Source organism: Herpailurus yagouaroundi, unplaced genomic scaffold (assembly GCF_014898765.1).
Source record: "Herpailurus yagouaroundi ecotype Mexico unplaced genomic scaffold, PumYag 162, whole genome shotgun sequence".
NCBI lineage: Eukaryota > Metazoa > Chordata > Mammalia > Carnivora > Felidae > Herpailurus > Herpailurus yagouaroundi.
In genome coordinates this window covers 59,811,682-59,828,455 of record NW_024412403.1, presented here as the reverse complement: position 1 = coordinate 59,828,455, position 16,774 = coordinate 59,811,682, and the positions used below count along the sequence as shown (strand labels likewise).

Here is a 16,774-nt window from a genome sequence, read left to right as displayed (position 1 = left end):
CGCGTCACGTGGCGGGAGAGTCCTGTGTCACGTGAGGCCCAGGTAGCGGCGGAGCTACGGCAAGAGAGAGAAGGGGAAGCCGGAAGGGGCGCGAGTGAAGCGAGGGGGAGAAGACAGCTCCCGAGGAGGCGAGGGGTGCGCGTGCGCTCGCCTCTCCCCCCAACTCTCCCCTCGTCCCCGCCGCCCTCCCTTGCGGCCGGGGAGACACCTAGGCCCGGTCTTCCGCGCGCTGCCTGGGTTGTGAGCAGCGTGCGCCCTGCCCTAGCGATTGGCGCAGCCGCCCCTCCCCCTCGTCCCGTCCGTCCCGTCGCGTCCCGTCCCCTCTGGTGCCGCCGGCTGGGTGCCGATGCGAGTCGGGGGCAGCGGGGATTTTTTCTGACTCCCGGTCCCTGCCCCCGCTGCCTTTCCCACCCCATCGCGGGGCCGGCCGCTTCTCCGGCCCCAGGATGCAGAATGTGATTAACACGGTGAAGGGAAAGGCACTGGAAGTGGCTGAGTACCTGACCCCGGTCCTCAAGGTAAGCCAGGCCGGGCTTGCCAGGGGCTGTCCAGGTACACGCTCAACTCCGCAGGGACTGAGGACCCGGCGCCGGGAGGGACACCATGTTTACCGGCGGGGGAAAGTGTAGGAAGGTGGTAAGGGTGGGATGGGACACAGGCAAAGGCGCAGCCCCACCGGAGGTGTTATCCAGCTGCTCTGTAGGGCTTTCGGGCTCTTCAGGTAAACTTGGAGCACTGCTGTCGCCACCCGTCAGAGCTCAGCGCGTCTGGGTACGTCAAGTTGGAAGGTGGTCCGCAGCTAAGTAGATTTGAGAATGTTAAATCTTAACATCGGAAGTCTTTTGAACTTTTTAAACGAGCGTATTGCTTATCTTTTTAAAAACGAAATCAGTATTTGGTATTAAAATGACATGTCACTATTCCTCATATTTCATAGAAAGTCTCTTATGATTAGGAGTTTGAAATAGTAAATTGTGACTGAGGTCTCATATTGTTAGATTTCAGAGAACACTGTGAAATGCAACGTTATCTCCAACAGTACCATTGAACCTACCAGGCAAAACCTCCCTTTCCTGAGTTTTTTAAATAGCCGAAAAACTATTTGTAAATCTTGGATTTAAGTGATAATAAGGAGCAGCTTGACGCTCCTAGATATACTTATTTTTTTGCATTGTCAGTACGGCGTTTTTATAGTAAAATTTGTAGCATACTGGTTTTAAAGCAGTGACTTTATTTTCAAAGATAAATTTCTACAAGTGCGTTCAAGTTTTGATGTCTTAAAATTTAAGTTTGTTGTCATTGTTTTTCCTTTCTGAAAACTGAGCAATGAGAATAAATGAATAGGGAGTTCTTAAGTGTTTTTATTATTTTTTTAAGCTTTCAGTAAAAAGTTTACAAATCTTACGGTAGGGATGAAATACCCATGGAAATGGTTGGTCCTCTTTATTCAAGAAATTATTCTGGTATGCTAGGAATAGTGGGTAGCTTTATTTTGCTCCCTTTCCATGACAAAGGGAAGTGTTAGCCCTGTACTTACTTTTTTAATATTTATTTCCAAGACTGATTTTACAATGATACCTTGTTGGGCCAAGTAAAAAAAAGGGGAGGGGGGATAAGTTTATAAATGGGAATTCTAACTCTTGCTATGCTTTTATATATGTTATATGATATATATATATTTTTTACAGTGAAATCCCTTGTAATTAAAATAACTCATTCAACTCTGAAATTGAAAATAATTTTGACATTGAAATCAAATGATTCTTTTGCATATTATGTCATTTTTCAGAAATATGTCTACCAAGGTATGTAGCATTGAAATAATACATATTCTTAAACTTTTTTTTTCCAAGGAAAAGAAAAAGAGTTCCCAAATTAAATATAAAACTACTGTTTTATTGGTCAGTTGTATTTTATTGAACTTAGAATTATATTTTGAAGAATCATTTTACTTATTCTCCAAACTGAAAAGTGTTAGCTTGTCAGAATGTACTTGTTAGTGTGTATTTTTAGTAATAAGGAAAGCAGAATTATTGATCCTTTCCTTGCCTGTCCCTGTTTACAGAGAGAATCCTGTAGTTTCCTACTAGACATAAGACGGCAAGGAAGAAAAACCAAATCCCTTGAAAGAAACAGTGACTTATCCTAGCAAGTAGAAATTAAGAAAAGTCATGGTACAGTAAAGGCCAAAGTCCTTTCAATGATCTTCAAGCCTCTACTTGATTGGGAGAGACCCTTATCTCAACTGCTACTTTATTCCTTGCTCACTTTGGCTTAAGCCAGTCTAGTCTGTCCTGTTTGTTTCTCCCTTTAATACTCTCTTGCCTTATGTTTTTGTATTTGCCACTCCATCTGCCTAAAATGCTCTTTTACAGCTGTGTGGCTTGTTCATTTTTTTTAAGGTCTCTGCTCAGTAGTCACCTATCAGGGAAGTCTTTGTTTTCTCACCATCCTATTTTAAATAGCCATCTCTTTTCCTCCACCCCTGACCAGTTTCCTCTCTGCCTCATTTTTCTCCGTGGTTTTCATTACCATTTGGCTTTTCTCCCTCCACTAGAGTTTAAATTCCTTATGAGGACAAGGATCAGTTTGGTCTGTTTTATTCACTCCTGTAGCCCCATTACTTCAAATAGTGCCTGGCACATATTGGTCATTCTAAAGACGTGTTGAATGAATAATGTTCATAAATGAATTCTTTCATTTTTGTAGACTGTACTACAAAATCTTACATTTAACTTAAAATTTAGAAACATTTGGTAAATAGCATCTTTGCTTTGGAGGAGAAAATATTGTATCAATATCTTGGTGATATAATAATGGGAAAGGACTAAATAATTTATGACCTCTAGATTTGGGTTCTAATATTACTCCATTGAAATGAGATGTTGGAGATGTTCACTAAATAGTAAAAAGTAAACATTTTTAAGACATCTTTATCGTTCTGTAAAATAAAGATGTGTACAAAATCATTGTAAGACTTAATGTATAAACCTTTGGATGCTTTTCCAAAGAGCTTTGCTCTATTATAGCACTGATCAAATTGTAATTGTTTCATGTCAGTTTCCTTCATTAGACTTGTATATTCCTCTAGGTACCAGTGATGCATTCTTTTTTGTATGTGCTCCTTTGCCTAGAAGGGTACCAGGCAAATAGTTGCCCACAAACATCTTTAATTTGAAAGCGAAAGTGTAATATGTTAATTCTTTTTGCTCTTTTTAGGAATCAAAATTTAAGGAAACAGGTGTAATCACACCAGAAGAGGTGAGTGTTAAAGATATTCTGAAGCTGTTATGTCTTACAATTATATTAAAACTGTGTGGCTTTTTTGTTTTATAAGAAAATATCTTAAAGTTTAATTTTGATTTGATTAAAATTAGATTCTTTTGACTATATTAGCAGTTTTATAGGGACTTCTACTTCCTATGTGAGAAGAAGATGTAACTTCCCTCTCAGTTTGCCACTTCTCATATTTCTCTGTAGTTCCTCTTGATTTAGAAATGGTGGGAGAGGGAATGGAAAATATTCTTGGTCACTTACCCCTCACTTATATTTGTGTTATATTGAAGCTGTGCAGGGAGCTCTTGTGGTGTTTGCTGTGTCTTGCCTTTGTCTGCATCAAACATGAGATTTCATGGCTTTTCATTTGGAAACTTGGCTTACTGCTTGTATGTTTTCTTTCGGTATTTAGCTTAAATATTTTATTGCTACATACTTAAGGCTGACTTTTTTCTCACAATTCTTTAGCTTTTTCTACTAACCAAGTAATGTTGAGTCTACCTAATGCTGAAACTGATGGCTATTTTATAGGCCAGTTGTGTTTTATTGAACTTTTAATATAGAATTAGGTTTTGAGGAATCATTTTATTTGTTCACCAAATCTATATAATAAAAATGTTCTCTTTTTTTAGGTAGTTTGTTTTGTTTCCTTTGAGAAATAAATACTGTCCTAAAAATCCTTTTACATTCCAGTTTCATGAATAGTTACAGTTGCATCAGACTTACTTTCTTGTCTTAATAAATGGCGAAAATTTTAAGCTTCACCTTTGACTTTCATTAAAAATACCACTCGTTGGCAATAGAACTTTACTTACTGTTTTGAAAGAAACATTTTGAATTGGGCCATGCTTTGTGATCTGGCTGTTGCTAGAAATTCTAAGACCACACCTAAGAATTTATTGATCTTTCAGTTTTCAATTGTGATGGAATCTCTTGGGTTCCAAATCCTTGTGAGTTCTGAGAATGGTGTGCTGAACTGATCTTTTTATCTGAAATTGTCTTTATTTTTAGTGAAGACAGATGGCGGTATAGAAAGAACCTGGGAGATCGACCTTCTAGACCCATTTCTCTTAATTTCTCCTTTTCTGACTTGGGCAAATCAGTTAAGCTACTAGACACAGGCCTCATGTTTTCTCGTCTATAAAATGAGGGGTTTTGGCTAGACATTCTCTAAAGGATCGATTCCACCTTAGGCACCAAGAGTTTAATATTTTGAATACCACATAAAATTAAGTTTTGATATTCTTAACTTTCTTGCCAGACAAACGTATAATTTAGACATAGCTCTTAAAACTATCTGAAATCAAGAGCAGGAATGGAAAGTATGCTATTCTTCTTCCACTCTTTGGCTTTATATATGGGAAGATGACTAATTGGTAAATAGACAGTTGGAGTGAGAGATGCAAGTCTGTGGTCATTGGATAGACTTAAGCTAACTGTTTTAAAACAGCTACTCACCATAGAATGAATAACTAACAGTTATACTCCAACAGAGTTGTATCATTAAGTGGTTTATAAATTTCCTCCTTTAAAAAAAAAAATGCAAGGCAAAACTAGCTCAGCTGGGTACCAACCACATAATGCTGGATTGAGATAGAACACAGTTACAGAGTTCAGTTTGATTAGAATGAGTCTCCAGGAGGAAAATAAGACATAATTTACTTCGGATAAATGATATACTGAGTTGATCTATGTATTTGTTTTCTCTTACTGTTTCTGGGCTTCTGGCTGTTAGTCTCCAGCTCTCTTTTGTTTTCTTTGAGAGGTATTGGAAGTACTGTGTTTAAAAAGAGAGGTAGACATTATCTAATACAGAATTGTCTGATTAAAATTAATATATATATATGTGTGTGTGTGTGTGTGTGATTGGATTATCAGTAATACAATAGCTTGAAGGATAAAGTTGCTGACTAAAATGTTAATATTGGTTCCATCTTGTTGGAATTATTCAGTACAGTGCAATTTTTAATCACTGAGAGAAACTACAGCTTGAGAAACTCGAGTCTGCCTTGCAATTTGTTTCATTTGAGCATATAAAGCATGCAATAAAGGCCATTGCTAATGAGGATAAATGTGTACATATATTAGCTATCTGTACAATTCTTTGTTCCTTTATAATTTTTCTTCTAGTGTTTTTTAGTTTTTTTAATTTAAAAAAAAATTTTTAATCTCTACATCCAATGTGGGGCTCAAACTCACAAACCCAAGATCAAAAGTTGCATGCTGTACCAACTAAGCCAGCTAGGTGCCCCTGTTGTTTTTCAATAGATGCTACTGGAGGTGCCATGGAATAAAATACTAGAGTCAAGGCAATATCATTAAAGAATTAAGTTTTTGACTGTTTTTGTATTGTATTTTGTTGAGTTAATACTTTTTCAGTAATAAATTAGTTCCTGATAACCACAGAGTTAATGGTAGCGTTGGTTACAGTGAACTAAAATGCTTAAAACTTTGGGGAGAGAGTATTGTTTTCATTTGGGTTTTTTGTCTTTACCTAACTAGTTTATATAATAAAAAGATTCTTTGAAATGAAAGAACAGAAACATTTGAAAAGTTGCTGTTGGGAATATGCTGCTAAATCTTATCTTGTTAATGTATCTTCTCTAAAGAAATTACTCTTAGAATTATTTTATAAAATTTTACTTTCTTAAACGAAGATAGAGTATTAATGTAGACATTGTTTTCTCAGAAAAGCATTGGAAGATTAAAGGTAACTTTTTTTTTTTTTTTTTGGCGTGTAATAACCCATGAACAATGATTTTAAGTTAGAGCTGTTGTGAAACAGAAGTAATTGGGAAAATATGTGCATGTGTATTGCTTGAGTTGGGACACTGCAGTTACGCTTAACAGACTTTCATTTTCTGCTCTCAAGAATAAGCCTGATTCCTGTCTTATAGTAAGATCAGTTCATGCTCATGTGTAATGGAAATTCTCAAAAGCTTAAACTCTTTTCTTTCTCAGTTTTTTATTTCTGAAGAAAAACAAAAACTTGTGCAGTGTTCAACCTGCCCAGAAAGGCCAAGGTGTTAGAGGATTCAATTTCTTAACTGTGTTGGTGTTTTCTGAGTCAACCCAAAAGCTTCTAACTTCTTCTCCATTGTTTGGCACTGCGTTTCTCACTCTTGTTAATATGAAAAAGCTTTCAAAATGGGCTGTTATCTGAATTTAAAAAAAGAACAAAAAAAGAGAAGTGTACACTGTGATGTAATAAACTATTCTTACATTGTAGGCCTGTGTCTATTTAGTAATTTTTCACAAAGATCTTCTTTGAGTTTTCAACCACTAGCAAGAATCTCTCTTCATCTTATTTATCCATAAAATGGTTTTGGCATTTTAAATCCTGCAATGTTACCTTTGTTCATTTCATGATACAGTATCCTTTTGGCATTATTTAATCCGAAGATAAAAATTGAATTTAAAATAAATAAAGAATAAAAAATAACACTCAATACTTTTTTTCTTCCAAAATTTAAACTTTATGGATGTAAAAAAATTTGCAGTTTTAGTAATAATAAAAAATAAATCACCAGACTGGTAGAGCAGGTTTTGTGTTGTTTGCATTTATGTGATTATTGTGTAACAAGATTACACAGATGGTCACTTTGGTATTTTACCATCTAACATTCAGTGATGTTCAATTTTTCTTTTTCCTTTTTCTTTATATTCCTTCTAAATCCTAAATAGTTTGTGGCAGCTGGAGATCACTTAGTCCACCACTGTCCAACATGGCAATGGTAAGTAATCTTGAGTGAGAAATCGAAAATTAGTAAGAGGTATGACTTCATAATCACGTCAATTTGCAAAATAAATTAGGGCATGAACTTTAGAATGACCAGTTTAACCCTCTTCTAGTAGATTTCTTTGTTAAGCAGTGTGCCCATGATACTTAAAGTAAAATAAAGGCTGACAAATTGGGTGTTATACCTATTTTGTTTTGCTCCATTAGAATAAAAGATATTTTTGAGATAAATGTCTTCCTTTATTAGTATTCACTTTCTTTGTAGTGTCTAGGTCTGATCTTACGGTGGATCTTTAAAAATTAATGTTCAAGAGTTCAATAAATTTGACCAGCTCACTTTTTTTTTTAACTAAAATGTTTATTGAATATTTTTATAACATTAATAAACACAGACATTTTACAGTCTTATGTTTTTTAATCATAAAACTTTGTATTCACGTTCAAAAGTATGTTCCCATTTTAGGAATTAGCCGAAAAGAAGGTTCATGATACTCATTAAGGTCTTAACTGGAAATTTGCTGGTAATAGGCTTTTTACATTTTAATTTTTTTATTAACACTTTTAATTATAAAATTAATTTAAGCAACTTAGCAGATCTCATAACATATTTTAAATATTCTGAATAATAACAATGTTTTAAAACAAATGCTGTTTCAGTACTTTCAAGTACTTACAGTAAAACTACCTGACTGTGGCTGAAAAAGTGATCCCAATACTGGCAGAGCTGTTTTAATTTAAAGGCTAGAATTGTTTTGGAATTACCATCTTGTTTGGATATAAGTGGCTCAACTCCTTCTCCCCCCGCCCCCCCCTTTTTTTTTTAAATTCCCCCAATGACACTTTTACAATTGTTGTTGAAAGGTGTAGTTTTGATTTGGGAGCAGGGGTTCTAAAATTAATAAAGTTAGAACTGATACTGTTTTCCTTCATATCTAAAGAGCTTAAATAGTTAAAACTGTTTTAAGCCAAAGTTGAAACTCTCTTTTATCTGTGGCCTATTCTCTTCTTAATTTTTATATTTGCACATACCCAAAATAGTTGTTACTGCTCTTTGTCAGTTGCTCTTTTAGAACACTGTTTCTTAATGTACAAAAAAAGGCCAAAATGTCAGGTTTATTTTTATGTCCTTGTCTTCCTTACGTGTATTTCTGTTTTGTATTTAGAATTGAGTTAATATCATAGCAGTTGTCTGATGTAGTAAGGGTGATTGATTTTTTTAGATTACAAATTGTCTGTTAAAACTATATTTAGCTTGGTTCTAGCCTACAATTTTTTATATTTCAAGTCAAATAGGTATATGAAATTTAAAATAATATACATTTTATAAAAGGAAGTAATTTAGGATTTTCTTTAATGGGTATACATTTCTTTAGGTTTCTTAGTCATAGTCTTTATTTGTCTAATTAGTTCAAACATATGATTAATAGTAGTATTATGGTGGTTTGGTATATGGTCAGGCTCTTCCTTTAGCAGATAGTTTATAGTTTCACTTTATGAAATGTGATAGTTGAAATAATTTTATTGTAACTTAGAAGTTAGTTACTCCAGTGTCCATACTGGCCGAACAGCTAGAGCCAAAGGAGCAATTCATTTTAAACCTATATGTTACAGTTTCGTGTCTGCAGGCACCATCATGACCTTGTTGTATATTCTTCACTCAGAACTTAAGGCATTGCCATTTCATTGTTGAATTTGACAGTTGAGAATGGTCTAAAGAAGCCTAGGAGGCTACTAAAAGATAGTAGGTCATTTCCTGGCTTTATTTTGTGCTCAAATGTATTAAACTTTAGACTGAAGCTCTGATAAGGCAGCAGACTCTCAGTTTTTGCAATAAACCACATGCCGCTCCAGCTCTGGCCAATTCCATTATGAGACCCACAGAAGAATCTTTGAACCAATTCTTGATAGTCCAAAGTAGCTATGAAAAATCAGAAATGGTTATAGCTGGCTCTGACCCACAGAGGGAATAGTGTTGAAGAGCAGGAGCCCTGCTGTTCTGTGTTTTGGTTTTATGACTGTGAGCCATCTGACTTCTTTAAGCTAAAATGGAGATGTTAATATTACCTCTTTGAGTTCCGAGGAGTAAATAAAAGTTAGAGTTTTAAGTCTTACACTTAATAAATACTTGATAAAAGGATTTTTTCTGTTTTCACTCATTATTTTTAACATTATCATCTTGTGACTCAAAGCATCTTTTTTCTCTTAGTTCCAATTTTAATAGACTGGAAGAAACAAGGATCTTGCCAACCACCTACTTTGTTATGTAATGTCATATAACTATTTTTCTGGCCTCCTCTTGGTCTGAAGATGAACAATACTTTTAGAACTCAAAGTCTGAGATTATACTCACTAAGGAACAACATTTTCTTTTTGTTTGAGGCAAACATAATAGTTGTTTAGTAATTCTGTATTGTTGTCTTTTTTGTCTCATGTGTAATATAAATTCTGTTAGGTCTGTCTGTGTCTCTTAGTACATTTTACTTAAAATGCTGTGTCTTTCCGTGCCCTAACATACATCACTTAACAGCATCCTTCCCAAACCAGTCCTGAGACCATTTTGTCAAGAGTGTGGATTGTGTAGTTTTGGTATTTAGATGTGATAGCTTCTGTTCTGTCTTTGCCTGTTAAAATAGTTCTCATATTTGGTCCTTTTTACTCTTTAAAGGGCTACAGGGGAAGAATTGAAAGTGAAGGCATATCTACCAACAGGCAAACAATTTTTGGTCACCAAAAATGGTAAGAATTGCATTGTGTATATCAGTAAATCTTGCACAAAGAGTTATATTTAAAAAAATAAAACTTAATTTATGCTTGAAGCCATACTTACAGCTTCACTCAGACAGAAATTTAAAAATTTGATGAAGTGCTGTGTTTTCTGTTGCTAGAGTATTTTTTCCTTATTTGATTTTTACCCTCTTCCTTTTTGTTACTTCTTTTTGCCAAAAAGATCCACTTGTAAGGTGTGGAGGAAAAGGACCCGAGCAGAGTTGGAATTTTAATGGCCTTTTTTAAAAGTTGACTTCATAGTCATAATTTTTTTAGCTGTTTGATTCTGATCGCCTTTAGACTTAAACATTTGTCATGAAAAATGAAATTGATACTACCTTTGACATCTAAAAGCTCCAAGCTAAAGATTTTATTATCCATTGTGTCTTTTAAAGATTGCCTTTAGGAACAAAATTGTTTTTTGAAACAAGTCGTTTCTTATTTATGAAAACAGCCTCAGAAGGTTGTTATAGTCCCTATCTAATCACAAAACAGCACATTGATTTTTGTTCTGGTTTATCTATTACAGCAAAGGAAAATATGTATAACATACCAGGTTTTTTTTCTTTCCTACAGCATATGTTTTATTAGAGTTGATCATTTATATCCTGCTTGTTTTTTAAAGAAATCAGGAGATGAATAGCAATTTCTCGACTCTACATCATGTTTTTACCTTATAATTGTTCAGTTCTAGGTTTATGTGAATAAAAATAACTGTTCACACATATGCTATATGAAAAACTTGGCTCCGATATTATAGAAGATAGTAAAATTTAGCAGTTAGTGACTTTTACACTAGCTTATCCTTTATGAATAGCTGAACTTAGGTATGAATTATGAAATACATATTGAAAGTTACTGCAGCATTGCAAACTGGAGGTCACCTCTACCACCTCTGAGAATGCCAGGTGGTGCCTTCATGTTTTGAGAGTAAAGCCATTAAAATAAGGTATTATTATTCATTAGCCTGAAATTGTACAGTGTCATCTCTGGCTTTAGCTTGCTGTTCTTCACAGACCATCAGGGTAAAGAATACACAGAAACTTTCAAGTAGAGAGACACTTGGATGGCTCAGTGCGTTAAGCATTGGACTCTTGATATTGGCTTAGGTCATGATCTCATAGTTTGTGGACTGAGCCCCATGTCAGGTTCTGTGCTGACCGTGTGGATCCTGCCTGGGATTCTCTCTCTCCCTCTCTTTCTGCCCCTCCACCTCTTGTGCGCGCGCGCTCTCTCTCTCTCTCTCCCCCCCTCCCTCTCCCTTTCTCCCTCCCCCTCCCCCTCCCTCTTCCCCTCTCTTCAAAATAAGTAAATAAACAAGCAAAAAAAATTTTCAGTAGAACTTTTCTACCTGTGTTCTGACAGAGCTATTTAGGGAAAGATAAGTGTGATCATTAATGTATTTGTGAGCTGAATATAATTCTTTAAACACTTACTTAAGCACTTATTAGAAATGAAATACAGTATTTCCTTAAAATGGAATAAATTTTCTCTTTTTTTCTAATGGATTCATAGGAAGCAGATTATGTGCTAGTAACTATTTGCCACTTGTTTAATAGTGCCATGCTACAAGCGGTGCAAACAGATGGAATATTCAGATGAATTGGAAGCTATCATTGAAGAAGATGATGGTGATGGGGGATGGGTAGATACTTACCATAACACAGGTAAGAGGAGAATAAAATACTGTATTTTAGTCTAAGTTGTTTTAAACTCTTTTACAATCTTTTGTAACAGCATTGATTTTAAGAAAACAACAACAACAAAGGATACATAAGGCACAGTTGTCCCAATACACTTTTACCTGAAAAATAGCAGGAAGACAAATTGGAAAAAAAAAGAAAAAGTGCCTTTGGAGAATACCAAATTTCTATAGTACTGCTACTTCAGTAGCAATTTGAAAATATCCATATCATTTTCTTTATTTCTAAAGAAAGAAAGACAATTAGTATTGCTGAGTTTGCATACTGCTTTGCTTTAGAGTTCCTTATTTACATGTCATTCCATTGCTGTGTGACGAACTTTAGGACAGGAACTACGCTTATATTTATTGTACTCAGAGACCCACATTTAAAATTATTTAATAATTATTTGTTCAGTGACAAACACTGTATACTCTGTGGAGGTAGAGATTCATTGCTGAATCCTCAGTATCTAACATAGTATCTGATACACAAGTTGATCAATAGATTTTTGTTAAAGAAATTGACTAAATTTAAGCCTTTCATAAGTGTGTTTGCAGAAGTTGTAAATCTGAATATGATTTTTTAGTCCAAGTCCTAAACACTGATTTTGCTACTGTATTTAACTATGTAAACGTAGATTAGTATATGCTGCTATAGCTAACTACCATTTATGACAGGGACAGCAGCATATACTAATGTGCATTTATGTAGTTGTATGTAGTTACATAATATACAGTTACATGAATTAATGTTAGTTAATAGTTAGCAATTAATAGTTAATTTACACAGTTATATAAGTGCCATTTTTGGCTTAGTTTTAATGGAGAAAATGTGTTCTGAGTTTAAATCTAGGTACTAAAAATAAATTTTCTAAGTCCTAGAGAGTAGCAGCTGTATCAAAAGTAGTACTAGCACAGGGTTTCTCAGTCTTAGCACTACTAATATTTTGGGCTGCGTGATTCTTTGTTGTAGCATTTCCTGTACATTGCAGAATGTTTAGCAGTATCTCTGATACTAGATGCCCACTAGATGCCAGTAGTACTTTCCCAATTGTGGTAATTAAGAATGTCTCCAGATAGTACCAAGTGTTCTGTGAAGGACATATTGCTGCCATCTGTTGAGACCCATACAGTAGTCAGAGGGTTAAGTAATCTGCATAGGAAAAAGTACCTTGTTAGGTCAGTTTTTTTCTACCCTTAAAAAGGGACACTGCCATGTGTTTCTTCATGGTGATAGAAGCATAGATTCAGTGCTTGGGCTTCTTCATTTGAAACCTGTTTCTTTTTCTTTCTTCCAGGATTTTATTTAAATTCAAGTTAGTCAACATATGGTGCAGTATTGGTTTCAGGAGTAGAATTTAATGATTCATCACTTAAAAAAAAAAAAAAGAGGTTAGAGTGGGAGAGAGCCAAAGCATAAGAGACTCTTAAAAACTGAGAACAAACTGAGGGTTGATGGGGGTGGGAGGGAGGGGAGGGTGGGTGATGGGTATTGAGGAGGGCACCTTTTGGGATGAGCACTGGGTGTTGTATGGAAACCAATTTGGCAATAAATTTCATATATTGAAAAAAAATATATATATATATAAAACAAAAATAATGATTCATCACTTAATATATAACACCCAGTGCTCATCCCAAGTGCCCTCCTTAGTGCCCATCACCCATCTAGTCCATCCCCTAACCCACCTCCCCTCCAGCAGCCCTCAGTTCTCTATAGTTGAGTCTCTTATGGTTTGTCTCCCTCTCTGTTTTTATCTTATTTTGCCTTGCCTTCCCCTGTGTTCATCTGTTTTACTTCTTAAATTCTACATAGGAGTGAAATCATATATTTGTCTTTCTCTGACTGATTCATTTCACTTAGCATAATATACTCTAGTTCCATCCATGTTGTTGTAAATGGCAAGATTTCATTCTTTTTGATGGCTGAATAATATTCTGAAACTTGTTTGTTTCTTAACGTGTTGAGTGTTAATTAGGCAAGGCCTTAAGAAAATGTGGTTTGAAAACCTTTATTTTTTGACCTTTCCAAAATTGTTCAGCTGCTCTGCTTTAGTTTTCCTGTGTCTGGAAGACATGGGCAGGACCTCTATAGGCAATTGTTGACTAACCAAAGCCATTAGTTGTATCAGTATGTTTCTGATGTGAAGTAAATGAGCTATTCTGTTGTCTGGTTATATTCTATTCCATAATCACTAGCTCAAAATTTGGTGCATATTTACAAAGGCATTCATTACAGAGGTAAGTAGGTATTAGTACAATTGGATTGATGAAAGTCTATTAAGAAATTCAACAACTTGGGGCGCCTGGGTGGCTCAGTCGGTTAAGTGGCCGACTTCGGCCCAGGTCATGATCTTGCGGTCCGTGAGTTCGAGCCCCGCGTCGGGCTCTGTGCTGACAGCTCAGAGCCTGGAGCCTGTTTCAGATTCTGTGTCTCCCTCTCTCTGACCCTCCCCCGTTCATGCTTTGTCTCTCTCTGTCTCAAAAATAAATAAACGCTAAAAAAAAAAAAAAAAGAAATTCAACAACTGAAAAAATGTTTGCCCTGCTGGAGAGATAGCCTTAGAATTTTAGTTTAAACTCTATCCTGATCTGATTAAAACACTACTTCCGATGGACTCAAAAGGCCATGTGCCCGGTTCCTTAGTTACCTCAGTTCTCTTTGCTTCATCCTTGCTTCTCATAGGTTTCTTTTATTTCTCTTAGTCCTTGTATTTGTCATGGTTCTCAGAGAAACAGAAACAATAGAATGTATATATAGATATAGATTATATTATAGAGGTAGGTACAGGTATAGATATATAGATATACATAGATTTATTTTGAGGAATTGGCTTACGTGATTGTGGTAGCTAGCAAGATTGCAGTTTATAGGATGGACTGGCCAGCAGGCCGAAGACCCAGGTAAGGGTTCATTGCTTCCGCCTGAGTGTGAAGACAGTCTGAAAGCAGAATTCTTTCCTTCTGAGCACGTAAGTCTTTTCTTATAAGGCCTTCAACTGATTGGATGAGGCCCACCTACATTATGGGGAGTGATCTACTTTACTCAAAGTCTACTGATTTAAATGTTAAGAGTCTACAAAAATCTAAAAACCACCTTCAGAGCTACATCTAGACTGGTGTTTGACCAGGCATCTGGACACAGTAACGTAGCCAAGGTGACATAAAATTAACCATCACAGTCTTTGAGAATGTTACCCTCATTAGAGTCATTTGAGCTTTTTTTTTTCTTTGTCAGTCCTACATTTAGAAGAGTTTAGTGGCATACTACTGCATTATTATATATAAATGAATTGAAGAGGTTTATTTTCTTTGTATCTATGTATTGGATTCAGGGAATCATTTTGTAATACCAATTCAGTATGTTAAGATTTGGGTCTTAATGTTATGAAATAATCGTATCTACTATATAATAATTTCTAAAAAAGGATGAAGTAAAAGCATTGTGCTAGAGCTGTGGATTGTGATATTTTCTATTAGTAAAAAGTCAGTTATTCTTTGGACATGTTGAACAGATTTCTCAAAGTTTTAGAAGATTAAAAAGGGAGCAAAGCATATTTTGTATGTACAGTTTTTTCTCTAGTGTATCTCATGCTTCTTAAACCATCAAATTAGGGGGGCACCTGGGTGGCTCAGTTGGCTAAGTGTCCGACTTCAGCTCAGGTCATGATTTTGCGTATCATGAGTTCAAGCCCCGCATCGGGCTCTGTGCTGACAGCTCAGAGCCTGGAGCCTGCTTCGGATTGTGTCTCCCCCTCTCTCTGCCCCTCCCCTGCTTGTGCTCTCTCTCTCTGTCTCTCAAAAAATGAATAAATGTTTAAAAAAAATTTTTTTAAATAAACTATCAAATTAGAAACATTGACATGTTCTCTCTCTCCGTCTTTCTGCCCCTCCCCCACTCATGTTCCCTCCCTGTCTCTGTCTCTCTTTCTCAAAATAAATAAAGAAGCTTTTAAAAAAGTGGTGGTGGGGGCGCCTGGGTGGCTCAGTTGGTTAAGCAGCTGACTCTTGATTTCAGTTCAGGTCATGATCTCATGATTTGTGAGTTTGAGCCCTGCATCAGGCTCCACACTGACAAAATGAGGCCTGCTTGGGATTCTCTGTCTCTCCCTGTGTGTCTGCCCCTCCCATGCTTGTTCTCTAAATGAATAAATAAATAAACTTAAAATAAATAAACTGACATGTATTTTAAATGAAAATGTACTTAGCTGACTTGTGGTGCTGCCATCTGCTTAATGCCACCTTCATTGACACAAGTATGTTCAAGGTAGTTGCTTAATGGGGTGCAGTAGACAGAGCATTGAACTAAAAGGTAGCACATATGGATTCGAATCCCAGTTTCTTCACTGTGAGACTCAGCAAGTCTCATTCGTTTCTTTATAAGGAGAAATGATTACCTAATTATCTCAAAGGATAGTGTTTATAAGGATTAAATAACCTACGGAAACAATAAAATAGAAAGGTCCATGTAAGTGTGGTATGGTATTACTACTTCTGGCTCTCCTAGATTTCTGAAACAAGTAACATTAATATCTTCTTGAGAAAATTTTAATGCAGGTTTAAAGGAAATATGAATATGAATCCTATAGTCTTCTAATGTGTTCACTCTGAGAATGAATATATATTTGATAAAGACTCACACAGGGAAAGTAAATGAGGAATGGTAAATGAGTGATAGAATAATTCATGGTAAAATATCAAATTGGTATATTTTTTAATTTGAGAAGTGCTTTTGGCATTATTTATTCCTATTAGAGTTTATTTGTAAAAATACTGCTAACATTGCCTCCTTATTTCAGAGGAGTTGTGAGAATTTAGGTAATTTTAAGTGTTAATTTATATGTTGTTTGAATCTGGGAAATGGTAGATGTTTACACTTTAATTCAGGTATTTTTTTGAATTTTAAACAGGTATTGCAGGAATAACTGAAGCAGTTAAGGAGATTACATTGGAGAGCAAGGTACTGGTTAATTAGTTACATTTCTAAATTCAGTGTTGTAATTATTTGCATATATATATTCTTATTCAAGCTTTTTAAAATTCGAGTTATTTTTTTCTCCTCTCACTTTTTTATATGATCATATCAAAACTACTCCTCAGTGCTTATCTTCCTAAATCTGTGTGTGATAAAATTTCTTTTTCAGATTGTAACTGGTAGAAACAACTAATTTTCACTAATTGGGAAGGCTACTACACTAGTTTAAAAGAAATTTATTTAATTTATTTTTTTTTTAATTTTTTTTTCAACATTTATTTATTTTTGGGACAGAGAGAGACAGAGCATGAACGGGGGAGGGGCAGAGAGAGAG

At 35.5% G+C, this 16,774-nt stretch overlaps 1 protein-coding gene across 1 annotated transcript in view; it reads left to right on the top strand.

The window, feature by feature from the left end:
* The first annotated feature begins 49 nt into the window (after positions 1-49).
* ATG3 (autophagy related 3) overlaps positions 50-16,774 on the top strand; it is a 27,799-nt gene continuing 11,074 nt past the window's right edge. Inside the window, exons 1-6 of the mRNA XM_040484507.1 lie at positions 50-518; positions 3,220-3,261; positions 6,961-7,010; positions 9,681-9,751; positions 11,341-11,448; positions 16,376-16,425. Of these exons, the coding sequence (XP_040340441.1) occupies positions 447-518; positions 3,220-3,261; positions 6,961-7,010; positions 9,681-9,751; positions 11,341-11,448; positions 16,376-16,425 (393 nt within the window). The 5' untranslated portion in view covers positions 50-446. The remainder of the gene's footprint in view (positions 519-3,219; positions 3,262-6,960; positions 7,011-9,680; positions 9,752-11,340; positions 11,449-16,375; positions 16,426-16,774) is intronic.